General features: G+C 41.2%; 1 protein-coding gene, 1 non-coding gene and 1 pseudogene across 2 annotated transcripts in view; 1 reads left to right on the forward strand and 2 right to left on the reverse strand.

The window, feature by feature from the left end:
• HSD17B3 (hydroxysteroid 17-beta dehydrogenase 3) overlaps positions 1–26,827 on the reverse strand; it is a 63,677-nt gene that overhangs the window by 26,541 nt on the left and 10,309 nt on the right. Inside the window, exons 3-4 of the mRNA XM_043453433.1 lie at positions 2,469–2,544; positions 556–663 (exon numbers count right to left, since the gene is read on the reverse strand). Coding sequence (XP_043309368.1) covers positions 556–663; positions 2,469–2,544 — 184 coding nt within the window. The remainder of the gene's footprint in view (positions 1–555; positions 664–2,468; positions 2,545–26,827) is intronic.
• On the forward strand, positions 3,386–26,161 carry LOC122431608 (annotated as a pseudogene).
• On the reverse strand, positions 4,262–4,368 carry LOC122432130. The gene has a single exon (XR_006266749.1). It is a non-coding gene; the product is annotated as a U6 spliceosomal RNA (small nuclear RNA).

Raw genomic sequence — 26,827 nt, forward strand, 5'->3', positions numbered from 1 at the left:
TTTTCCTAGAGTACATTTTACATTATTATTAGTAAACATGTAATTATTTTGAAAATCAAAATCCTCCTTCTCTCTACAACACACTGTACTGTGTATGTGATCACAAAACAGATCATCTATAAATTATCACAGAAAAAAAATTGTATCTTATTTCCCAAATTAGAAACTCTATCCTCAAATAACCATACTTACTCACTACTACATGAATTAATCACAGCAATGTTTGTTTATTAAACTAATTCCATTAGACCTATTTGGGAAATAAAGTTTCCCTATTCCTGTCAAATGTCATCATTCAGTGAAAGAAAAATATTTTAATACCAGGAAATATGGTTGGGAAGATTGATATTATGTAGGTTTGCTACATTCCAAAACCATATGCAGATTTGTTAATCCAGTAATGCCTTTTGTAGAACTGAACTTTAATATTTGGTTTAATGCTACAGCTTACAGTCATGGGTTAAATTTAAGCTACTACTGAATAATCAAATCTCACTAAGATCATTATTTCACTGACTTATTTCGACAAGCTTTGCATTATTGCAATTTACGTACCTAAAATTCCAATTTCTAAGCCTTTAAGTTTTTCTTTAATATACTCATAGATGTCATCTTTGGTAAAATCTGCTTGTATTATCTTCACGGTACTTCCTATCGTCCACTCTGCATTAGAGACAACAGTTATTTTTCAATGAACGGGTGTCCAAATCCCCCTCTTGTCTCTGTTCCCCTATTACTCCCTGATTATTATCTGAACAGAACAGACACTTTAAGAGCACAAGCCCATCATCTTAATTAGAAACAAGAAATGGCTTCAGATAAATGTTGGGATGTGTTAAAAGATTTGTGAATGATGGTTTCTGTGTGATTCTAAGATTCACTGCAGTGACAAGTAAAGGCATTATAACAGATTTAATACAATAGTTCTCAAAGCAAGGTCCACAGACCACAGCATCAACATCACTGGTAACTTGTTAGAAATAAAATCTCAGGCTCCACCCAGAGCTACTGAACCAGGAAACCCTGGGAGTGGGCCTGGTGATCTGTTTTCACACACACTGGGGGTAACTGTGGTTCATGCTCAAGTTTCAGACCTACAGACTAAGGGCTGTCAGAGCAAAGTGTGATCCTTGTGCTCAGTGAGTATCAGGTCCTCTCCACATACACTCAGAAACCCTTTGCATTTGTCCAACACTTTGGCATATATAAAAACATTTACATGCAGAGTACATTTTTTTTAATAGTCTCAAGAATGAAGTAGGTATTGTCTCCACTTTCTGGAGGAGAAAATTAAGGCTCTAAGAAGCTTACTAGCTTGACCAAGGGCACCCACCCGCTGCTCCCTCCAAGTTCAATCCTCTTTCCACTAGTCTATATGGAAAGAGTCTATGTGAACTATGTCACTAGTCCATGTGAACTTTCCTTCTGTGGGAGCTTTTTCTTAGATATAAAAACTGCAGGCAGATTTCACTAGCTGCTGCCCACTCAGCTTTGGAGTTAGATCCAATATTTCTGGGGCAAGTGATCTTTAGGCATAGTCTGGGGACACTTCAACGACACTACTTGCTTTTCAAAAAGACAATGAAAAGTGCACAGTAAGGAAAATACTGAAGAACGTCATAGTCCTGCTCAAAGTTATTTCAGATCCAGTCAGAAAACAAAAGCAGAATTCACTGGTTCAAGGGCATTGAGCCTCCTCATTGTGATTGTTCAGTCACATACTCCCCCACGGTCTTCTCTTATCCCGAATTTCTTCCAGGGAAATAAGACTGTCCCCAGACAGCCTGCTATGGTCTTCATGAGTCTTCATAGTTGAAAACTCATTCCTTTGCATTGAGTTTATTAATCACTAAGTTAGTAATTAATTATTAAAATTCAAATGCTCAGAAGGGGATATGACGATCATTACTATTAACTAAAAACACTTCAGAGTGGATCATCAAAATGAAATATTATAATATAAACCCTATCTCTTAGGGTTGTATAGTGTACAACCTTCACACCATACATGGCAGCCCTGAATCAAATTTTTTTTTTTTTCTTTAAATCTAACAACAAGCAGTGAGCATTGTCTCTCAACCCTCTGCAAGGAGCAAAGCACAGACATAGGGAAGGGAAGTCCCTGCTTTTGAAGGAAGTAACTGAAGCAATCGGAGAGCTGAGGCCTCTGGGGAGGGGCTCTGATTCTAGAGACAGAGACACTAGACCCAAGAAAGGAATGGATCTATTTGTAGGGTAAATGCGTTTCTGCTTCATGAAGCCCAAAGAATCACTGATGAACTGAAGTGAGCTAAAGCCACTTATGTCCTGCCCTTAACTTTGTAAACTGGGCTCCCCGAAGGAGGCTGGTACCCCAGGCACCAGAGAGCAAATGTAGGGAGGCTGACAGATGCCTCTATAGGAAGGATGTGAGCAAACCTGGCAAGTGGGCTCCACAAACATCTCCCTTATTTCTTGGAGTTACTCACCAATCTCCGCAGCAATGGCCTGTAGTTTTTCCAGTGTCCGGCTGATAAGCACAACATTGAATCCCTGTCTTGCTAACTGAAGGTAGGGATGGGAAAACCAAAAAGGAGATGATAAGCAGAAAGGAAGGCTTGTTATATTAAAGTGAGTTGGGGCATCACCCATTTGGTCATAGGGTGATATGCTTGATCTTCCTAAGTGTAAATGTGCACAATGTGACAATGGTTTCTAGGTTAAGTAAAACAGCCACACTGGGCCAGGCTAAAGGTGACATAATACCAGTAGTTTATTTGTGTATGTTTATTATATGCCAGGGCTTCCCTCGTGGTCAGCAGTAAGAATCCACCTACAATGCAGGAGACGCAGGTTCAGTCCCTGAGGTGGGAGGATGCCCTGGAGCAGGGCATGACAACCTACTCGAGTATTCTTGCCTGGAGAATCCCATGGACAGAGGGGCCTGGAGGGCTATAGACCACAGGGTCTCAAAGAGTCGGACAAGACAGAAGCAACTGAGCTCATATTACATGCCAGGAACTATTATTCTAAGTGCTTTTTTGTACAGATCCACGATCTGAATGCCCTCTACCTGAAGCATTAAAGGTCAGATGTGTGTTGGAATTCAGAATTTGGGGGATTTTATACTATAATCTATGTAACAAGGTCTAGGGCCGCAACCTATAATAAAAAAAAAAAAATTCTGCAGCAACTTTTGAGCTGCCTCCTATTCACAAGGATGTTCTTCTTGCGGTTCTCTTCACTCAGGCACAGTCATGGACCCGATCCCTCTCTTTCTGTTCTCTTGCTCCCAACAGGATAGAAAATGAAATAGGGAACTGGAGAGTAAAGGGATGTTTTCCTGAGATCAGAAGGAACTCTCTTCAGAATGGACAATGCCTCGACTCACAGGGGCAGAACAACAATGTGCAGAAATGGCGTGCATTACTATGGCCCAGAGGACACGTGTGCTGGGAGGTCACAGACTGGCCCAGACTCCTCACACCTAAAAATGCTACAGGTAAGAAAAGACAGAGTTTTGCCTGAAGAAAAACGGGAAAACCAACGTTCATCTGGAGAGAAACAGACAATATTTGAATTAGTGACAAAGGACTTGTGGAGTCCTATCCCAAACCCACAGGTGCAAGGCCGCGCGCCAAGGCCACAGAGGCGGAGCCCAGAGCCAAGGTCATCTCCAGAAATGACTGAGCCCCTTTGTAACCACTGCCGAAAGCCCTCAATCCTTATCCGCCAGTTCTTGACCCCTTATTAGGCAAAAACCCCGCTCCCCACCCTATAGTACCCTAACCAATCACTTAATGCTACCCTTCCAGCAAGAATTTTCTTTGTCTTGAGGCTCCAAAAATTGTCTACTAACCCACGAAGAGTCATCTTTCCCTGGTCTGTCAGGAAGTCGGCTTGTTATATTTTGCAGTGTCCCTCACTATCTATTCAGAAGTATCAATTCATTCAGAACTATCTGTTCAGAAATATCTATTACTTCCCTAGGCTCTCCCTTGAGCCAATCCACCTTCTAATAGCTTCCTGGGGACTCTCCCCTGGTCTGTCAGGAGGTCAGCCCACTGTGCTTGCAGCACCTTCATTATCTCTGCTTTTTGTTCTTAATAAACTCACTCCTTTCTGAAATACTCTGCCTGGAAATTCTTTTCCAACCCAAGTTCAGACTATGGCGACATGGCTCAATTAACTGAAATCCTTCTTAATGTTTTTAATTAAATGAAACTGTTAACAATTTTAAACCGTGGTAAAATACACATGATGTAAAATTTGCCACCCTAACAACTATATGGAATGTTTCACAAATTTGCATGTCATCCTTGCACAGGGCCCATGCTAATCTTCTCTGCATTGCTTCAGCGTTAGCGTGTGTGCTGCCAAAGCAAACACTATGCCCAATTTTAACAAGTTATATTATAAAAACACTTCAGCTGAATTGAGGACTTTACCATATAGTCTCCAATAGCCAATATTCAAGCCTGTGGTCTCAGAATCACCCAGGAAGACATCAAACAAACAAACAAAACAATTCCCACCAAAACCATCCAGTTAACAGTCTCTGAGGGCAGTGGCCATAGCATGTGCAGCACCCCGCTTGTTCCCAGGCTCGTCCCCGGCCAGGCTGCCAGGGCCACCCGACCCAGCAGGTGCTGCAGAGGCAAGGGGACTCGACGTGCAACCAGGCTGCAACCTTCTCCCTTGACGGGCAGCCCCAGAGTCTGGGCCTGTGAGCTAAGAAGCACCTGCTGCGCCTGCCACAGCCATCTGTTGCTGGAACCAAGGGCAGGGCCTTGACGCCCCGGGCCTGCTCAGCCCTCAGACTGGGCCAGAGCCTAGACAGACAGTGCCAGAGAAGGCTTGTGGCCTGCCCTCGAAAGACGCAGTGGGGTGTGCCTCATTCAAAGAACCAAACATATCTGGATCCCCAGACCCAAAGGCATGGAGGAGACTCACTTCATCAGGACACAAGGCAGTATGACTCCAGGAAGAGCAGGACTGCGCTGATCTGCGCCTAGGGGTCCCTGTGTGCAGCCTTCTCAGGCCCACCCTACGGAGGAGGCTGCGGGTCAGTGACCTGAGGGTGGACAGCCAGAAGCAGACGCATCCCTCCCGCGGCTCTTCTGAGACAGTCTTCCAGTTGGGGGCAAATGGAAAGGTTGTGTCTTACGTCCAGTTCCTGTACTCCACCAACACCCTGGTCACACTTAAGACAGACAGCCCCGGTCCAGCGTCCCCACACTCTGCCGGCTCAGAACTCGGGGACAACGCGGGGATGCCCTGGAGTACAACCCCGACTTCCTGGATGACTCTTAGGGACCCTGTGGCAAGCACAAACTCCACCCTCGTGTTCATCTGCTACATCTCCACTGTGATAGGGTGCGTGAAGCCCTCCAACCTCAAGAAGGACTTGAACGAAACCGTCCCAGAAAAGTCCCTGCATATCGAGCTAATGCTAAGCAAAATTAGAACTTTAAAACCAGAAAAGCTGAACCTGTCCAGGAAGTGTGGTTTGGAGCCCTGACGGTGTCCATGTCTACCCGTACTTGGAGAAGTTGGTCTTGCAGGGTGAGCTCAACAAGTGGAACTGCAGGCTCTGCCCCAAGACCAGCAGCGACCTCCACAAGTGTGACATGGAGCAGCTCATCGACAAGTTAAAAGAAAGGTTTCAATTCAACAGATGCGATCTAACTGGGTTTGAGTTCATGGTGCTCGTGGTCTTGGAACTCATTCTCCACCTTCCCAAGAACCAAGTGTTCCCTCATTACAGATGCTTCACTGGAGCTTCCCTGGTAGCTCAGCTGGTAAAGAATCCACCTGCAATGCAGGAGACCCTGGTTTGAGTCCTGGGTCAGGAAGATCCACTGGAGAAGGGATAGGCTACTCACTCCAGTATTCTTGGGCTTCCCTGGTGGCTCAGTTGGTAAAGAATCTGCCTGCAATGTGGGAGACCTGGGTTCAATCCCTGGGTGGGGAAGATCCCCTGGAGAATGGAACAGTTACCCACTCCAGTATTCTGGCCTGGAGAATCCCATGACTGTATACTCCATGAGGTCACAAAGAGTCAGACACCACTGAATGACTTTCAATTTCACTTTCTTTCATGCAGCAGTTCTAGCCCTGTTGGCCTCCATGGTGTTCCTGGCACTTCATGAGTCCAAAGGTGGGCTTCCAGCACTGGAGTGTAGATGGTGGCCTTCCCTGGCTGGTACCACTGCTTTGCCACACCCTTGCTTCCTAGGAGAGACATTGCTTCCATTCCAAAGCACAGCACACTGCCACAGTATTACTAGGACCCCCCTCCTATGTTCTTCTGTGAACAAAGTGTGGAATTTTGTTATGGCTTCTTTTTATCCTGTGCCTGGGACTGGTCTGGCATCAGGACTTTGATTTACAATGTGAAGTGGTGAATCCTGACAGCATTTCTCATCTCTGAATCACCCAGCCTTCTGCTATCATCATTACCACTGCGCTAGCATCTGGTAGAGACCTTGGTCTCCAGATCTCGCTGCAAATGATGGATTTCTAGAGTTGACCTGTTAGAGCATTAATCTAGGCTACTTGGGGTTTTCTGACATGGAAATCACACTATGGAACCCTCCTCCCCTCTGCCAGTTTCCCTCCTAGCCAAGGACAACCCCTTGGGGGTGTCTGCCCACCTCCCCGTATCCATTAGCAGAGCTCTGGCATCAGCCTAAAGCCAATAAGAGCAGGCCCCTGGTTGGTTTGGGTCTCATTTTTTTACTCTGGGATCACTGTTCTTCCGAGGATCGTATCCCCTGGGTGTCATGTAACCCAACAGGCCTCTCAGCACAGAACCAGCCCACCCCAGGCAGGGATCTGCCTCACCAGGAAAACCCCATTTGCCCGTGACTCAGGACCTTCAGGATGACTGGATTGCTGGCTCTTGATTTTCCTAAGCAATATTGTGGAGAAAAAATGTATTTATTGTCATTTAGAATTTGGTTCTCTGCATTTTTTTTTTTTTTTTTTGGCAAGGAAACAAAAACTGGCTAAACAAAGTCTGTCAAAGTTGTGATTTCAACCACATTTGACTCTCCAGCAGGGAGGAGAGAGACCACTTCAAGCCCTGCCTCCCCACATGGGTGGGGGTCCAGGCCTTCTTCTTCCCTTGAGGGAAGTGGAAGTCACCTTGTCTGGAGCAGACACCTACCAAGCAGACCCCAAGCACTGGTCGTTGCCCTCATAGGCAGTTCTGTGCCCAGCACGCCAGCTTGTCCACACTACATGTAGCCCAGGTTTTCCACTTGCTGCTCCACCAGAAACACTAAAGACCAAGGACTAGAGCTTCTCCTTCACAGGTCAGCAGCTCTCAGAAAGAACGGTGTTAGCCAGACCATTAAGCTGCTTCCCTACCACTGTCTCATGAACCTGTCACTGGGGGGCTCTAGGACAGTCCCACCTGCATCCTACCTATGTGGACCGGTGCTTTTGCAGAAAGGAGATAGCAGCCCTCATCAGAGCACTCAGCCACCAGCCACTAAACCGAGACCCCAGCAGGAGTGCAGACGACCGCTCAGACCCTGCTGGCTGCTATTCCTTCTTCCTAAGTCGCTTACACGGGCTAAGGGGGACTGCAGGGTGGAGTGCAAAGCCCAAGTATGTATTCTCACCTAATTTACTGAGAGTCTCTTCCCTGTCCACCCCAAGAAGTGAAGTGAAGTGAAGTCGCTCAGTTGTGTCCAACTCTTCACAACCCCATGGACTGTAGCCTATCAGGCTCCTCCGTCCATGAGATTTGCCAGGCAAGAGTATGCCCCCCAAACTGGATGTGCACCAAGGAAGGCATGAAGGATGAAGCTGCTGGGCCCCAGGCAACTCTTCTAGAAAGTGATCTGTCCTGCCACCACAGCATCTCAAGGACACTCCTGTTACAGACACTTCAAGGGACCAACTTCCAAAATGTATGTCCTGGTCTACAACTAGCCTTGAAGGAAGCTAACATCTTCCTGGGTGTTTCTATACCGATTTCAGAATGGCTGATACAGTAACTGAAGTTTGCGTGTTAATGTGGTGAGAATCAGTCATTTACCAAACCTCTCTGTAACCTTCCCTTTAGTGCACTGCTCCCTTTTTAATAATATCAAGAGCTGCCATTGTGTTGTACTCCCGTGAAGCCAATATTTAAGGCATTAAATTTTAGCCCGAACTGTCACCTAGAACCACCCCAGACACCTGTGTCCAAGGGCATGGGGCCACTCTTTTAGCACCTGAGAGGTGCTGTAGACTTAAATGAGTGCTAAGTGGCTATTTAACCTCACTATCTAGATATGTGTCGTGGATTTGTTTGCAAAAAGTAACATATTTGTGTTTTAAGTAAAATTTGGTTTTGCAAAAAAAAAAAAAAAAAGGAATCTCTGGACTCAAAACCTCAGCATTATGTCTTTTTCTATTTTGATTTATTAAATTACAGTATTAAATACACAAGTATTGTAAAAGTTGTCCCCACTGCCCTCACGGTCCCATTTCCCCATCACTGCTAGGCTCCTGCTATCTTTAGTTTGGTGTTGATCTTCCTTTCTAACTTTCTCCGTCTACATGCTTCCATAAGTACATACAGAAATAGAAGTTTGTTTTGTGGGGTTTCTTTTTTTTACGCTTTATAAGTGGCATTCTGTGTGTGTGTGCTAAGTCACTCAGTCGTGTCCAACTCTTTGCGACCTTATGGACTGTTGCCCACCAGGCTTCTCTGTCCATGGGATTTTCCAGGCAAGAATAATGGAGTAGGTTGCCATGCCCTCTTCCAGGGGATCTTCCTGACGCAGGGATTGAACCCGCATCTCTTACATGTCCTGCATTGGCAGGCGGATTCTTTACCACTAGTACCACCTGGGAAGCCCCAAGGGGTATTCTAAGCTTGTCTTTTTTAACTTAATGATTTGTCTTACCTCTAAGTAATGCATCTATTTCTACTATAGTCCATGCTGAGCCACTTGACTTTTTTTTATTACTTCATAGTGCTCTTTAGTTCACTTTTGGGTGAGCATTCAAGCTGTTTTGAAGTTTTCCTGTTATCAATGTCACTACAGTGAAAACCCTTCAATATTCTTCTTTGTACATACAAGTGAATTAATTCCTAAAGTGGATAGCCAAGAAGTGGAATTGCTGGGTTAAAAGGTACATTATTTCTAAATTTTCACGATACTGCTAAAATGCCCTACTTTAAAACTGTACCATCAAAAATAGTTATAGCTACTTCTCCACACTCTGGCCTATATCCTACATTAGAAACTTTTTCTATCTTTTTCAACCTAAAAGTCAAAAAATCATATCCCTTTACTGTTTTGCTTTGCACTTTCCCAACTATCAGTGGGACTGAATATTTTTGTATGTTTATATGTGAATTACCAGCATGTAGGGCTTCCCAGGTGGCTCAGTAGTAAAGAATCCACCTGCCAATGCAGGAGATGCAAGTTTTGAACCTGGATTAGGAAGATCCCCTGGAGGAGAAAATGGCAACCCACTCCAGTATTCTTGTCTGGGAAATCCCATTAACAGAGGAGCCTGGGGGCTCCTACAGTCCATAGACGGTCACAAAGAGTCAAACGTGTGACTGAGCAATTGAACACCCAACACACATGTACCAGCATATACCCTTTTTATCATTTTGCATTGAAGTATAATTGATTTAAAATGTACTGTTAATTTCTGCTGTTGTTTGTCGTAGTTCAGTTGCTAAGTTGTGTCCGACTCTTTTGTGACCCCATGGACTGTAGCCCACCAGGTTCCTATGTCCATGGGATTTCCCAGGCCAGAATACTGGAATGGGTTGCTATGTCCTTCTCCAGGGAATTTCTCCTGTACAATGAAGTTATTCAGTTATACATATATATACATTCCTTTTTTAATATTATTTTCCATTATGGTTTATCATAGAATATTTTATTTGTTTTTCTCTTTTTGTGACTGGTTTATTTTACTAAGTATGTCATCAAGATTCATCCACATTGTAGGATATGTCAGAATTTTCTTCCTTTTCAAGGTTGAAAAATACTGTGTTATATGCCTATGTCACATTTTATTTATTCACCCATCATCAATGAACCTTTATGTGCACCTTTTTTGAAAAATTTTCCCACTGTGTCTATATTTTTCATTTTTATTGGGGTATAGTTGATTTACAATGTTGTGATAGTTTCTAATGTACAGCAGAGTGAATGAGTTATCCATTCCTTTTTTAGATTCTTTTCCCATAGAGGTCATGACAGAGTATTGAGTAGAGTTCCCTGTGCAATATAGCAGGTTCTTATTAGTTATATATTTTATATATATGATTGTGTATGTGTCAATCCCAATCTCCCCTGGTAACCATAAGTTTATTTTCTACAACTGTGACGCTCTTTCTGTTTTATAAATAAGTTCATTTGTACCATTTCTTTTAGATTCCACATATAAGCGATATCATATGATATTTGTCTTTCTGTCTGACTTCCCTCAGTACGACAATTTCTAGGTCCATCCATGTTGCTGCAAATGGCATTGTTTCATTCTTTTTTATGGTTGAGTAATATTCCGTTGTGTATAATCAACAGAGGAATGGATAAAGAAGACGTGGTACATATCATAGAATATTGAATGTAGTTCTCTGTACTATACAGTAGGACCTTGTTGTTTATCCATTCTCTGTATAAAAGCTAATATCTGATAACCCCAACCTCCTAATATATCCCTTTCCTAATCCTCTCCCCTCTGGCAACTTCCAGCCTGTTGTGTTTCGTAGATAGTTTCATTTATGTCATATTTTAGGTTGTATGATATTTGTGTTTTTCTGACTTACTTCAGTTAGTATGATCATCTCTAGTTTCATCCATGCTGTGGCAAATGGCATTATTTAGTCCTTTTTATGGCTGAGTAGTATTCCACTGTACGTGTGTACCACATCTTTATCCATTCATCTGTCAATGGACATTTAGGTTGCTTCCATGCCTTGGCTATTGTAAATAGCACTGCTATGAACATAGGCATACATTTATCTTTTTGAATTACAGGTTTGCCTAGATATAACCAGAATATACCCTTTGCCCATTCTACTCTTTGGTATTTCATTTTCTCATCAATTTGTAGGAGTCTGATTTTTATATATTCTTGGTATTAATTATTTGCCTAATATATATATATATATACATATATATATATGTAACTATTTTCTCCCTTGCTTATGGTGCCATTTCTATACATTATATTAATATAATATTAATTTAATGTTATCAAGTTTGTTAATATTTTCCTTATTTTTTGGAATTTCCTTTATGATTTTCCCTAACCTCAAGGATATAAATACATTTTCTTGTAACCCTTTGTAGTTTGTTGATTTTTGTTGCTGTTGTTTATTTTTTGAGAATAGTGTGAGGTTGAAATCATCCAGTATTATTTTTTTCAAAACGGGTGGCTAATTGTCTTGGCAACATTTTTCTATTTATCTGTTTTCTTCCTGATTTGAAATACTAGTTGTATGCCCAGTTCTCATATGTATGTGGGTCTGTCTTTGACCTATTTGTTCTGTTGGTCTGGACTGTTTATTAATTTCTGTGTCAGTGCCGTTTCTGATCATCTTATAATAGGCTTTGATATCTGGTGTCTTAGGAAGTCTCTACTATTTGTTATTTTCCTTCAAAATGTTTTTGTGTTTTCTTCTTTGTTTAATTTCCCAAGTAAATGACAAAATTGTATTTTAATGTATTATATTGAAATCAGAGATATTTAAGGAGAAAGTTATATCTTTGTAGCAATCAGTTATCTCCTCCATAGCATGCTGTTTATTCAGATCTTCTGCATTCTTCTAAAACTTTCAGAAGTTTCTTCATAAAAATCTTGGACATTTCTTGTTAGTTTGCATTAGTTAGAATAACTTAAGCTTCTATAACAAATAACTCCAAAATTTCAGTGGCTTCACACCATGAAGTTTGGTTTTTATCTTTTATAACAGATTCTATTACACATAATTCTTTAGGACCCACAACTGAGAAAGGCATTGCCACCTTCAACTTTAGGTTTCTAAGGTTGCCCTGGCTGTTGACATCCAGCCAGTGAGAGAATTGAAAGAGGGTGGAGAAGATACAACCCTTCCCTTACCCCCTTGACCAAGTGACACATCATTTCCACTTGATTTCACTGGGCAAATGTCACAAAACTCCAGCTAGATGTAAGGGAGTCTGGGAAATTCCCTGGCTGGATAGCTGCCTACAGGCTACAACTTTACACAATGGAAGAATAGAGATTTGGGGGACACTTAGCTGCTCTAGCCACCAATATCTTAGGTTTATCTGTGGCCATTGTGAATTAAATTATTATGAATAACTAAATCAGGTCAATTTATATAATGGAATACCATACAATACTGAAAATGAATGAACCAAGTTCTACACACACCAGCATGAATGAATTTCAAAAAGCACAGTATTGATCAGAAGCAGAAACAGATTCCAAAAGACATATGAATCAATTTATATTAAGTTCAAATCAAGAATTGCAACCAAGTGTATTGGGAGACACACACATGCTACAGAACTCTTCTAAAGTAAGGAAATTATTAACACAATGTTCATGATAGTGTTTACATCTACCGGGGTGAGGGAGGGGAAAGACAAAGGCAAGACACATGTGCTTGTATGACAAGCTTCAAGGGAACTGGTGAGGCTGTATTTCTTAAGCTTGGTGATAAGGGATACTGCACTCATTTTAATTTTTATTTTTGTAATCACATTCAGACATTATACGAAGAAGGAAATGGCAACCCACTCCAGTATTCTTGCCTGGAGAATTCCATAGACTGAGGAGCCTGGCAAGCTACAGTCCATGGGGCTGCAAAAAGTCAGACACAACTGAGCGACTTTCACTTAGACATTATATACATTCTTGTCTGGTACATCTCCCTCCCTCCACACACATGCACATGCACACAGCCACAACATACCACAGTGAATTTAGGATATTCAAAGCCTGAATCAGAAATTACAGGGTTGAAGTCAAGCCACACAGGAACAAAGCAATGAATCCAAGAAAATATAATTAAAAGCTGCTGCTTTCATTTAAGGCAAGATGAAAGCAAATAAGCTTACAGTGCAGCTGGAGTAATTTAGACTGGAATAATTTAGACATTAGGAAGAAGAAATTCCTTGCTGAAACAGCATAAGACACCATCATATATTGCCAGTATATGTAAGATAATATTCAAGAATAGAGTAAAGCAGTTGTTTTTCTTGGGTTGGGCTGAGTCAAGGGATTTTAATTGAAGAGGCAACTCTGTGCCATTACCTGTATCTGCCAGGATCAGATACAGATACAGATCTGTCTTGAGAAGAATTCTAACAGCTTGTCTGACACACTGGAGCTTGTAGCATTTTTACCATCCCAGATGTTGGGGGATGGCACTAGAGTTGCCCAGGTATGAAGAAATTAAACCAGACAATCTTTAGTCATATATTTTGCTTCTAGCACTTTGCACGCATTAATAGCCAAGAATGTATGTTTACATATATTAGAGTGATGAAAAGTAAATCTTATAATGTTTAAATATATATTAAACATATTATATGTGTATAAATATTAACATTCATAGTAGTAGAGGATCAGTTAAAATTGGTTCAATAGTATAGAGGACAATCTGGCAATGGTATCCAGTACTTGAGTGCACACACCCATTGATCCAGCAGTCTTTCAGATAGGGATGTATTCTTGGATATATGTAGGTTTATCTTCAAAGATGTGTCTTGAAACATTATTGTAAATACAAAAATAAAAGGCAAGCCCATCCAAATAAAAGAAACATAGTACATTGCTGGGATAGGATAACCTGAAATCATTAAAAGGAATGAAGGCTATCTGTTTGCCTTTGCTATGGCAAGATCTCCCTGTTACATTATTAAATGAACAAGCAAAGTTTAAACAAGAGTTTATGGTTGTGGGACGCAGGATCCCATTTGTGCTCATGTGGGCAAAAGGTAAACAGAAGGTAATTTCTGCTCAGAGACTGCTAACGGGCCAGTAAAACTTGTCTCCTTCTTCTTCCCAGGCATGTGACCAGATGACACTCCTGGTCTTTCTTCTGGTTGCAGGACTGAGTACTGTCAATGGGCTGCAGGACACAGATATGCTTATGACCCAGCTCCAATCTTGAAGAGCAGCACAAAGGCTTACAGGATAGATGAAGAAGCAAGACAGAAGGAACTAGACAGAGCCACTCACCAGTCAGGAAAGTCTCTGGATTGTTATGCTGAAATTACTCTGTACTATCAACCTCCATATCAACATGTAAGTATGGATATAGCCATGGTTTTCCTTTACCTTTTCTGAAAGGAATCTCAAGACATTGTGAACGCTGGTGACCTTTACAGAGAAGGGCCAGGTAAGGGCAGGAGTGAGGAGAGTCCTTTATTTCTCTTTCTATGCCTTTCTGTGCTTGAGTTTTCTAATTTTATACCTGTATTATTTTATCTTTAATAGGAATTATCTGGGCAAAGAGATAATGACCTTTTTTTCTCTTTTCTTCCTTACACTTCTTTGAATTAAAAACATATACATTCTATGAAGACCTACAAGACCTTCTAGAACTAACACCCCAAAAAGATGTCCTTTTCATCATAGGGGACTGGAATGCAAAAATAGGAAGTCAACAATGTATGACAAAACCCACTGAAATGTTGTGAAGTAATTAGCCTCCAATTAATAAAAAATTTTTTAAAAATTTAAAAAAAAATAGGAAGTCAAGAAATACCTAGAGTAACAGACAAATTTGGCCTTGGAGTACAGAATGAAGCAGGGCAAAGGCTAATAAAGTTTTGCCAAGAGAACAGACTCGTTATAGAAAACACCCTCTTCCAACAACATAAGAGAAGACTCTACAGATGGACATCACCAGATAGTCAATACCAAAATCAGATTGATTATATTCCTTGCAGCCAAAGATGGAGAGGCTCCATACAGTCAGCAAAAACAAGACCGGGAGCTGACTGTGGCTCAGATCATGAACTCCTTATTGCCAAATTCAGACTTAAATTGAAGAAACTGGGGAAAACCACTGGACCATTCAGGTATGACCTAAATCAAATCCCTTATGATTATACAGTAGAAGTGAGAAATAGATTGGAGGGATTAGATCTGATAGAAAGAGTACCTGAAGAACTATGGATGGAGGTTTGTGACATTGTACAGGAGGCAGGGATCAAAACCCTCCCCAAGGAAAAGAAATGCAAAAAGGCAAAATGGTTGTCTGAGGAGGACTTACAAATAGCTGTGAATAGAAGAGAAGCAAAAGGCAAAGGAGAAAAGGAAAGATACACCCATTTGAATGCAGAGTTCCAAAGAACAGCAAGAGAGATAAGGAAGCCTTCCTTATCAGTGCAAAGAAATAGAGAAAAACAATAGAATGGGAAAGACTAGAGATATCTTCAAGAAAATGAGAGATGCCAAGGGAACATTTCATGCAAAGATGGGCACAATAAAGGACAGAAATGGTATGACCTAATAGAAGCAGAAGATATTTAGAAGAGGTGGCAAGAATACACAGAAGAACTACACAAAAAAGAAGATCTTCATGACCCAGATAATCACGATGGTTTGATCACCAACCTAGAGCCAGACATCCTGGAATGTGAAGTCAAGTGAACCTTAGGAAGCATCACTACAAACAAAGCTAGTGGAAGAGATGGAATTCCAGTTGAGCTATTTAAAATCTTAAAAGATGATGCTATGAAAGTGCTGCACTCAATATGCCAGCAAATTTGGAAAACTGCAGTGGCCACAGAAAAAAACTGGAAAATGTCAGTTTTCATTCCAGTCCCAAAGAAAGGCAATGCCAAAGAATGCTCAAGCTACCATACAATTGCACTCATCTCAAACGCTAGTAAAGTAATGCTCAAAATTCTCCAAGCTAGGCTTCAACAGTACATGAACCATGAACTTCCAGTGTTCAAGCTAGATTTAGAAAAGCCAGAGGAATCAGAGATCAAATTGCCAACATCTGTTGGATCATCAAAAAAGCAAGAGAGATCCAGAAAAACATCTACTTCTATTTATTGACTATGCCAAAGCCTATGACTGTGTGGACAACAACAAACTGTGGAAAATTCTTCAAGAGATGGCAATACCAGACCACCTGATCTGCCTCTTGAGAAATCTGTATGCAGGTCAGGCAGCAAGAGTGAGAACTGGACATGGAACAACAGACTGGTTCCAAATAGGAAAAGGAGTACATCAAGGCTGTGTATTGTCACCCTGCTTATTTAACTTATATGCAGAGTACATCATGAGAAACGCTGGGCTGGAGGAAGCCCAAGCTGGAATCAAGATTGTCAGGAGAAATATCAGTAACCTCAGATATGCAGATGACACAATCCTTATGGCAGAAAACAAAGAAAAACTAAAGAGCCTCTTGATGAAAGTGAAAGAGGAGAGTGAAAAAGTTGGCTTAAAACTCAACATTCAGAAAACTAAGATCATGGCATCTGGTCCCATCACTTCATGGCAAATATATGGGGAAGCAGTAGAAACAGTGACAGACTTTTTCTTGAGCTCCAAAATCACTGCAAATGGTGACTGCAGTCATGAAATTTAAAGATGCTTGCTCCTTGGAAGAAAAGCTATGACAAACCTAGACAGCATATTAAAAAGCAGAGACATTACTCTGCCAACAAAGGTCCATCTAGTCAAAGCTATGGTTTTTTAGTAGTCATGTATGGATGTGAGAGTTGGACTATAAAGAAAGCTGAGTACAGAAGAATTGATGCTTTCGAACTGTGGTTTTGAAGAAGACTCTTGAGAGTCCCTTGGACTGCAAGGAGATCCAACCAGTCCATCCTAAAGGAGATCAGTCCTGAATGTTCATTGGAAGGATTGATGCTGAAGCTGAAACTCCAATACTTTAGCCACCTGATGTGAAGAACTGACTCATTTGAAAAGACCCTGATGCTGGGAAAGATTGAAGGCAGGAGGAGAAGGGGATGACAGAGGATGAGATGGCTGGATGGCATCACTGACTCAATGGCCATGAATTTGAGTAAACTCTGGGAGTTGGCGATAGACAGGGAAGCCTAGTGTGCTGCAGTCCATTGGGTCTCAAAGAGTCGGACATGACTGAGCGACTGAACTGAGCTGACATAAACATGACTGGCCATCAGGGAAGTGCAAATCTAAACCACAATGATATGTTACTGCACAGCTCCAGAATGGCTAAGAAAGAAAAAAAAAAAAAACAGTAGCAACACCAAATGCCGGTGAGAATGTGGAGAAAATGGAGCACTCACACAGTGTTGAGAATGGTACAATAAATCTGAGAAATATTTTGGCAATTTCTTAAAAAACTAAACATGTAGCTACCATGCTGTGCTGTCCTTAATCGCTCAGTAGTGTAGTACTCTTTGTGACCCCACAGACTGTAGCCTGCCAGGCTCCTCTGTCCATGGGGATTCTACCACACCAGCTGGAAATTGCACTCCTGAGCATTTATTTCAGAAAAAAAATAGCCCTTATAATCACACAAAACTTATATATAAATGTTTATAGAAGCTTTATTTGTGTTGCCGAAGTACAGAAACAACTTAAATATCCTTCAATGGATGAATGGTGAAACAGACGTGGAACCTCCATACCATGGAATTCTCTTTAGTACTGAAAAGGAACAAAATATTGGGACACCCTGGATGAATCTGCAGAGAATTATACTGGGCAGAAAAAAACCAATTCGAAAAGACTACAAAGTATATGATTCCATTTATATAGCATTCTTAAAATGACCATGTTATAGAATTGGAGACCAGATAAGCATTTGCCACAGGTTAAGAAAGAAGTGAGAGATGTAGAGAAGATATTCATGATTACCGGGGTGGGTGGAGAGGTGGGGGGGGAAAGGATTTGGAGTTGGGGTTAGCAGATACAAACTATTTTGTATAGGGTGGATAAACAACAAGGTCCTATTGTAGCACAGGGAACTATATTCAATATCCTATAATAAGCCATAATGAAAAGAATATGAAAAAGAGTATATATATATAACTGATCATTTTGCTGTGCAACAGAAATTAACACATTATAAATCAACTATACTTCAAGAAAGAAATAATGAAAGAAAGAAAGAAGGAAGGAGAAAGAAAGAAAGAAAGAGGGGAGGGAGGATACAAGTGGAGGTGGGGGTGTTTATAAAACAGCCACACAAGGGTTCCTTATGGTGATGGAAATGTTCTGTATCTTGACTGTATGGATGTTGATACCCTGAGTTATATGATAACTTTGCAAGATTGGGTAAAGGGTACGTAGGATCTCTTTGTATTGTTTCTTACAGCTACTTATGAATCTATAATTATCTCAAAATTAAAAGGTTAGTTTTTTAAAAGAAAAAAAGTTAAAGGAGAACTAAATAAATACAGGAAAATTAGGTAACAGTGCATATGCTCCCTAAGGGCTGGGCAGAGCTGACTAGAACTCTGAATGACTGGAACCCTGGGAGGCATTAAATATGCTCATGGGTCTAACCTATTTGATAGTTCACAATCACTGGGTTTTCTTGTGGTCTTCAGTGATTAGAGGTAGATTTTGGCTACGGATCTCCCCTCCCCCAACAACTAGCCAGCAGATGGTGTTTGCAAAATGCAAACAAGTCTCAGACCAAATCCTACCAACAAAAACATCTGTCAGTAAGCAGGCATCAAAGCAATTATGAACCTGTTATCATAGCTTAGTGGAGTCCCAGCCATCTGTCCCTTAGGCACTCTGTGAAGGCTCATCCCAGGTACATATGATCATGTTCTGGGGGCAGGGTGCAGTCAAACTTCTGGCAGGGTTAGGTGACAGAATCCTCCACTCTCGGCAGGACACAGGGCCAAATCCATTCAAGGTCAAGAACACCACTCTGCTGTGCTCACGGATACCACATCCTTGTTCACAGGAGGGCAAAAGTGCCTGTGCAATACTTCTAGCAAATCCACACATCTTGGAAGACACTTCCTCAGGAAAATTCTTTATGACATTTCTTAGGCTAAGGGGCAAACTCTCTAATGCAAGTCAAGTTAACTGAAGCACAGATGTTGATGAACTCTGATTGAGCATCTTTAAAAATTAGCTGAAACCTGGATTGAGCCAAAGTCTTGGCAAAAACAGCACACTCTCTGGGTAACTTGCAGCGAGTTTAATAAAAGGCTGATCTACAAAGCGTGAGTAGTGTGTGGAAAACCCATGATATTCTGGAGCTATTAACAACAGCAGTTGTGAAACTGAAAGTGTTGGGAGATGAATAGGTACCAGAACCAGAAGGTGGAGAGGGCTGCTCAACAGAGCTCTGGCCTTTAGCAGAGGGACACAGCCCTCCCTGACCCACAGAAAGAGCAGAGAGAAAGCCAGCTTCATGTTCCTGGCCCCTCTTACCTGTTGCCACTGTCTCCCAACCCCCACAAACCCTGCTGAAACCAGAGGCCAGCTGAGGTCCTTGGTGCAGGTCAGCCTCCTGGGGCACAGAAGAGGGTGAAGAAGAGCAGAGAGTGAATCCTGAGGGGGCAAGTAGAGGAAACTCAACACACACCACCTCTGGACATTATCTTCAACTGTTAACCCATGGCAGAAACGGGGACTCACTAATCTTAAAGACAAATTTACTGTACAACCCAGTGATTCCATTCCTAGGTAATCTACTCAAGAGAAATGGAAATTTACATCCATGCAAAACAGCACATTAGAATATTCACAGCAGCATATTATATAGCTCCCAAGTGGGAACAACCCACATATTCATCAGCTAATAAATGAATAAACAAACTGGCATATCCATATGATAGAATATTATTCTGCAATAAAAACTAAAGAACCACTGACATATGCTACAACATGGATGAACCTCAAAAATACTCTGAAGGAAATGAGGCACAAAAGACTGCATATTGTGTGGTGGCATTTGTATGAAATGTTCAGAAAAGATGAGCAGCAGCCTAGGACTAGGGGTAGGAATGGGGGATTAACCATGACCAGTTGTTAGTGATCTCATTACAGTCATTCAGTTCAGTTCAGTTCAGTCACTCAGTCGTGTCTGACTCTTTGCGACCCCATGAATCGCAGCACGCAAGGCCTCCCTGTCCATCACCAACTCTCGGAGTTCACTCAAACTCATGCCCATCAAGTGGGTGATGTCATTCGGCCATCTCATCCTCTGTCGTCCCCTTCTCCTCCTGTCCCCAATCCCTCCCAGCATCAGGGTCTTTTCCAATGAGTCAACTCTTCGCATGAGGTGGCTAAAGTACTAGAGTTACAGCTTCATTAGGATCATTAGGATGATGGAAATGTGCTAAAACTGGAGAGTGATGATGGTGAAATCTTTGGTCAATTTACTAAAAATCATTGTACTGTACACTTAGGTGAATTTTATGGTATGTGAATTATACCTCAAGAAACTGTTCAAAATAACTGACTCACATATATATCATATTATGCATGCTGAAGTATTTTAAAGCAAATTATACTCAGTCTAACAGCTGATCTTCAGTAATAAAGTATTATTACAAGTCCCACCCCTGGCCTGGAATCTGTAAAGGTTTCACTTTGTAAAAAGACATCTATATATATATGTATAATATGATATAATTAGGAGTGATATTCTGGGTTCAATCCCTGGGTCAGAAGAAACCCTGGAGAAGGGAAAGGCTATCACTCCAGTATTCTTGCCAGGATAATTCCATGGACAGAGGAGACTGGCAGTCCATGGGGTAGAAAAGAGTCAAGACATGACTGAGTGACTAACACCTTCCCTTTTTTTTCATTCTGCATTTGTTGTTTCTTTAAATAGTTGATTTCCTAGTATATTTTTAAATGACATGCAAAGAAATTTACTCACAGACAGTTTGGCTGCAACATAGCTAAGGAAAGGAAATAAGCCATGGAAAATCTCTCAAAGACTTTTATGTCAATTTTGGCTGACCTGAGAGAGAGAAAGCTTCATTCAGACCAGACTGAACAAAGGAGAGGGTGGGCAGAGGGTCCCTAAGGAAACACATTTTCAGTGGTGCCCATACCACACTTCCCTCTGGAAAAAAAACACCATGGAAAAACTAAACCAAGAAGAGTGAACCCCAAGGTAAACTATGGACTCTGGGTGATAATGACGTGTCAGTGTATGTTCACCAATCGTAGCAAACTTGACACTCTGGAATGTCTATGGGGACAGGGGGTATATGTGAACTCACTGCACCTTCTGCAAGATTCTGTGGTCAGTCTAGAACTGCTTGAAAAACTTAAGTCTATTTTAAAACTTTCAAAATAAATAGAAAATTAAAAGTAAGAACTGTCCAATTTTAAGGCTAGTGATATCATGAGGTCTTCTCTTTCTCTCTTGGAAAATCCCCCACCTCCCACCCCCCACAAGCCCTCATTTTCAGTCTGGGCATCTAGCAAAACATGGCTAAAAATTAAGCACCTTGGTCTCACAATTCACTTCATCAGCCTCCTGAAAAGGAAACTGTCCATTAAATGGAAAACAATTTGCATTTTCAGCACAAAGGACTCTCTGCCTATGGGCTTCCAGCCTGCCCTGAATCGTGCCTTTTGTTTTAAGAGCCATAGACTTTTTAAAGGTTCCATGTGAAGTGGTCAGAGCCAGGAGGGGGGCATGGTGAACACTTGATTGTCTGGGCCAGCATTGTTCCCTTTGCACATTTGAGCAGGGCTCAATCTTGTTTCTAGAATGTCCAGGCTGACAGGCTCCATACATGGGTTTTACCGCACCCCTGCTTCAGGGAGTTAAGCCCCAGAAGCCCTCACTCTCCCAGAATTCCCTGCTGGGCACTGGGCTAAAGAAGAATGGCTACTGCTATGATGAACAGGCCGTTTTCCTTCTGCTGTGTGTTAGGGCCTGGGTCAAGGAAGGTGCCAGTCACCGCTAATCTATAAAAGGTGGTGGGAACGCCAGGGAAGACAGCGCTTTTTCTGGGAGGCAGTAAATAGAAAAGCTTGAATTCAGGTGCCAAAGGAACAGAAATGGTGTGAAATACAGAGTGAAGCAGAGGCTTCAGAGGTGTGAAGAGCAGGCTCATTCTTGTCCTCCTTCCTCCATGCCATCCCTCTCAAACACTTTTTTCACCTGCTTCCAGTAATGGTTGACATTCTTTTAAAAGGAGACAAAGTCCCTCTTGCTTCTCTAATTATAAATACAGACTAGGTTAAAATGCAATATAGAATAGGCTTCCAGAAAGATGGAGTGAAAATACTTTTCCCTATTTCTACCATGAAATGCAACTAAAACAGGCAACGTGGACATAATACATAAACTAAATATAAGAAGACTCCAAAAGAGAGTAAGAGTAGCTATGGGCCTTGAGACCTGGTGGAAACCAGCCATGGTTTCCTGGGTTTTATTTTTGTCTCATATATCCCAGACTTATTGCTGGAGAAGCTGGATATTCAGAAACACCAACAGATACAGACATAAAAAGTCCCAACAAGAGTCTGCTGTCTCTAACAAAAGGACTAGAAAAGGGGCACCCTAGCAAGGCTCGGTTTAGAAAATAACTGCTTTACTGCAGGCAAACAACTCAAACATATATATACACATATAAGCTTTTACTGCTACCCTCGCCTCCAAAGGTTGAGGGGGCAGCTGACACTTCCACCCTGGGGAGACCGCTTTAACAAGGATTCCAACCCCTGCCAGGTTGGCATCAGATAAGGCTGAGCAGGATACCAGGACTTTCATCCCAGCCATCCCACCCCTCATGTCATCTGAGACTTGAGCTTCCACTTCTATCTGACAGTGCCAGAGCACCCCTCAGCTCTCTCCCCTCTTCCTTGATGATGACCAAGGAAGCCTAGTGGAGATTCAGGTCTTATACCATCACTGCAGTAACAGTGAGACCACTGTCTCCAAGTACCACTTGTGGAGAGCAGTAACGATGCACTCTTTCCCTCCAAAATCCATAGTGGCCTGTGAGGAGCCAGAACTCCTACCCATATCCAGCAACCCCCAGTGGAGGCCAAGTGGAAAACCTGGGTTCCTACCTCACCTGATAGAAAAATACCAGCACCCTCCCCTCCACCTGCTGAAGCAATGTCTATATACACCTAAATAGGAAAATTTAAATATGATCCAGAGTCTCACAACTTAAAACCAAAAATATCCAAGATTCAATTAAAACAAAACAAAACAAAACAAAACAAAACTCAACCTGCCAAGAACCAAGAAGATCTCAGTTTGAGTAAGATAAAAGCAATCAACAAATACCAACATTGAGATGACATAGATATTAGAATTATCTGATTAGAATTTTTAAAAAGCTACCATAACAACACTTCAGAGAGCAATCACAAACCCAAGTAAAACAAAAGAAAAATAGAATGGTTTAGCAAATAAATAGAAGATATTAAAAAAAAAAAATCAAATGGAAATTTTAGAACTGAAAAGTACAGAAAGTGAAATTAAAATCTCAAACGATGGGCTCAGTAGCAGAATGGAAAGACCAAGGAAAGAATCCATGAACTTAAAGATAAAACAGTAGGGATTATCCAATCTAAACAGTGGAGAAGGAAATGGCAACCCACTCCAGTATTCTTGCCTGGAGAATCCCATGGACAGAGGAGACTGGCAGGCTATAGTACGTGGGGTCACAAGAGTCAGACATGACTGAGCAACTAAACTGCAATCTAAACAGAGAAAAAATACACTGAAAAAAATGCACAGCATCTCAGAGACCTACAAGGAAGTACTACAAGAAAAGTCTCACATTTGTGTCACCAGAGTCCCAGAAGAGAAGAAGGCAGAAGGAATATTTGCAGAAAGTATGAATGAAAAATTCTCAAATCTGTGAAAATGTATAAACTTACAGATTCAAGAGGCTAAGTGAATCTCAAAGAAGATAAACTCAAATAAATCCACACCAAGAAACATAACTAAACTCCTGAAAACTGAACACACAAAAAAATGAAGGCAATGAAAGAGAAACAACACTTTACCTATGAGAAAAATTATTTGAATGACATGAGACTCACCAGAAACCATAGAGGCCAGAAGGAAGTGGCACAACATTTTCCAAGTGCTGAAAGGAAAGGATTGTCAACTATATATCCTATATTCAGTAAAATTATCCTTCTGGAATGAAGGGGAAATTGAGACATTCTCTGATGAAGAAAAACAATGAGAATGTGCCACCAGCAGAACTACTATAAAAGAACAGCTACAGGAACTTCTCTAAACAGATAGGAAATTAGAAAAGAAAAAATCTTGGAACAGCAGGGAAGAAGAAAGAACAAAAAAAAAAGAAGAAAGAACAATAGAAAGAGTAAAAATTTGGGTAAGTACCACACATATTCTTCCCCACCAAAAAAGCAATATATGGGAGAGAAAAGGCAGCTTATACATCCAATAATAATAGTGGCTAAACTTGGAGAGCTTACTCTATGCAAAGCATTTTGCCCACTTCATCCATTTAACTTTTACAAAAGCCTAGATGGAATTATCATCTCCTCCAGTTTATTGATGTGGAAATTCTGCAGTAAGCATGCTGGAGGCAGAGTTTGAACAGACAGGAATCTAATTGTGAGGCTGCCAGGGCTAACACTATGACAGGCAGCCCGGACCTAAGTTTCGGTTTCCCGAAAATGTAAGATGAAATGTAAGATTCCCTACCCCCATCAGGCCACCTGGAGCCAGCCAATCAACAGGCGCCCAAAACGGAACAAAGGGAACATATCGAGGGAAAACTGAAAAGCCTGCGAATGCCTAAGTTTGAACAAAAGCCTGCGAAGGTTTGTACCAATAAAATTGCTTTGCAAACATGTAACCAATCTGCTTAAGCCAGTTACCAACCACTTATGCATACCCTATAAATTTGGTGTAACAGCTGGGGCTCGGGGCTCTCTGACCCTACACCACCGCGTTGGATGCGGCAGGAGCCCTGGCTTGAGTCAGTAATAAACTTCCCTTTTTGTGAGTTGCATTGTCTTAGAAGCCTTCTCTCTTCCCGCTCGGGGATTTGGACATCTGGCAAAACATTTGGGGGCTCGTCCAGGATCCCTTGACCGGGGGAAGAGAACACTTCCAAGACAGAGGGGAAAGATAAATAATAGCACCGGTGCTCAGGCAGGACAGGAAAGTCCAGTGTAAATCCAAGGCCCTGTTGTGAAGCAGGAAGGTATCTGGCTCAGAAGAAAGCTTTCTGTAAAGGGGGAAACGGATTGGGCATTCCAGCCGGCGTAAGGCCGAGGCCAGCGGACGCGCTGGAAGGCAGCCGGCTCTGCAGGAAGGAAAGTTCCTCTCCCGACCCCAAGTCTGGTGAACAGTGGACACCATTCGGTAAGGTGAATCTGCTACCGGGAGGCAAGAAAATTCAGGGGGCCCGAAAACCCAGCGCTGTGTTGTCGGCCGATGTTTGTCTGTCCGTGTGTTTGTCTTCGGCTCTCCGTGTTTGTGTGTGTGCCGGCATTGTCTCTGGTCCTCCTCCTCCTCCTTCTTTCAACCTGGCTTCCTTTCCTCCTTTTGAAATCTTTGAAGACATCTGAAGTTTTGTGTCTCTATAGAAGGTTTTCTGAGAGACTGTATTCTTGTATTTAAGAGAGTGTCTGATGAGGACTGCAAGGTTTATATGTGTTTTAACTCTGTTCTGTGTTGTGATTTGTGACGGCTATTTTGCTTTGTCTGGCCACCATTTAGACCTGCCACCATTTTGTTAAAACTTGATTTTCTTTCCCTGTGCCTTGACACCAGGGCTCTCAAGAACACTCATCTAGACCATCTTTAACTCCTGAGACTGAGAAGAAAAGGAAAAAAAGTAGCCTTTAAAAATGTTATTTATTTAAATTTTACATTGTAATATCTAATTCATGACCAAACTTAGAAAATGAAGATAGATCTTGCACTGTGTCTGTCTAAATATGTTTTGGTATGTCTTTATCTCTGGAAAATATTTTTAGGTTAATTTGTAAATGAGCTCTATTTAATTGGCTTAAGAAGGGGTAAGTGCTTACAAATCAAATAATTCTAAATTAAACAATAAATTCCAGGTTTAGGTGAACTGGGAAATATTCAGTATTAATTACCTGATATTAATGTTTGTTTGTTGACCTATCTAATATAGACATGTCTTAGAGTAATTAACATCAAGTGGAATGTTTTCATTGTGCCTAGGTTTAATATAAGTTAAATATTATGCCTGTTACAGGTTTGTCGACAAGGAAATTACCTCAAGTAAAAAAAAACTTCTAAAAAATGTAAATGAGGTATGAGTTTGTATATAAACTCTATTAAGAATAATTATTCTTTAAGAATATCTGTTTAAAATGGTCTCTCCAGATTGGTGTAACTTGAATTTCTAAGGGTTGTGCTAAACTAAGTATTGGAAGTCTATTAAATAATTAGGTCATTTCCAAATGAAATAAGATTTTGAAACATTTACTACTAAATACTGATTTCCTTTTACAGAAAAACTAAAGAGATTTGGGACTATAAATGAATAATGTTTGATGCCATCCTAAAATGTTTTAAGAAAACAAGGGTTTTAAAAATTATCACTGGTATTTATGCTCACCAATCTATAAAATGCTAATATAAAAGTTAGCTCTTGGTTGCTAAAGAAAAGCAAGTGTGCTTTCAGTAAAAAAAAAAGTGTAAAAAATACTAAAAAGAGTTATGCATGATCAGGAGTTTCTAAAATTAGATTACAATTAGTTAAATAAATGGATTTTGTTAAGAATGACACGGTCATAAGAAAACTGGCTAGAGCCAATTAGGTCCAAGATGGCGGAGCTGACTTTCACTAGACCTTGAGCCTTGGTATTTGCGCCCATTGTGACATATCAACAAGTTAAATGATACACCCATCAACATTGACTGAATCTGACCAAATGTTATAAAGCTTTTAATTGATCTTTT

This window comes from Cervus canadensis, chromosome 30, assembly GCF_019320065.1.
Source record: "Cervus canadensis isolate Bull #8, Minnesota chromosome 30, ASM1932006v1, whole genome shotgun sequence".
Classification (NCBI taxonomy): Eukaryota; Metazoa; Chordata; class Mammalia; order Artiodactyla; family Cervidae; genus Cervus; species Cervus canadensis.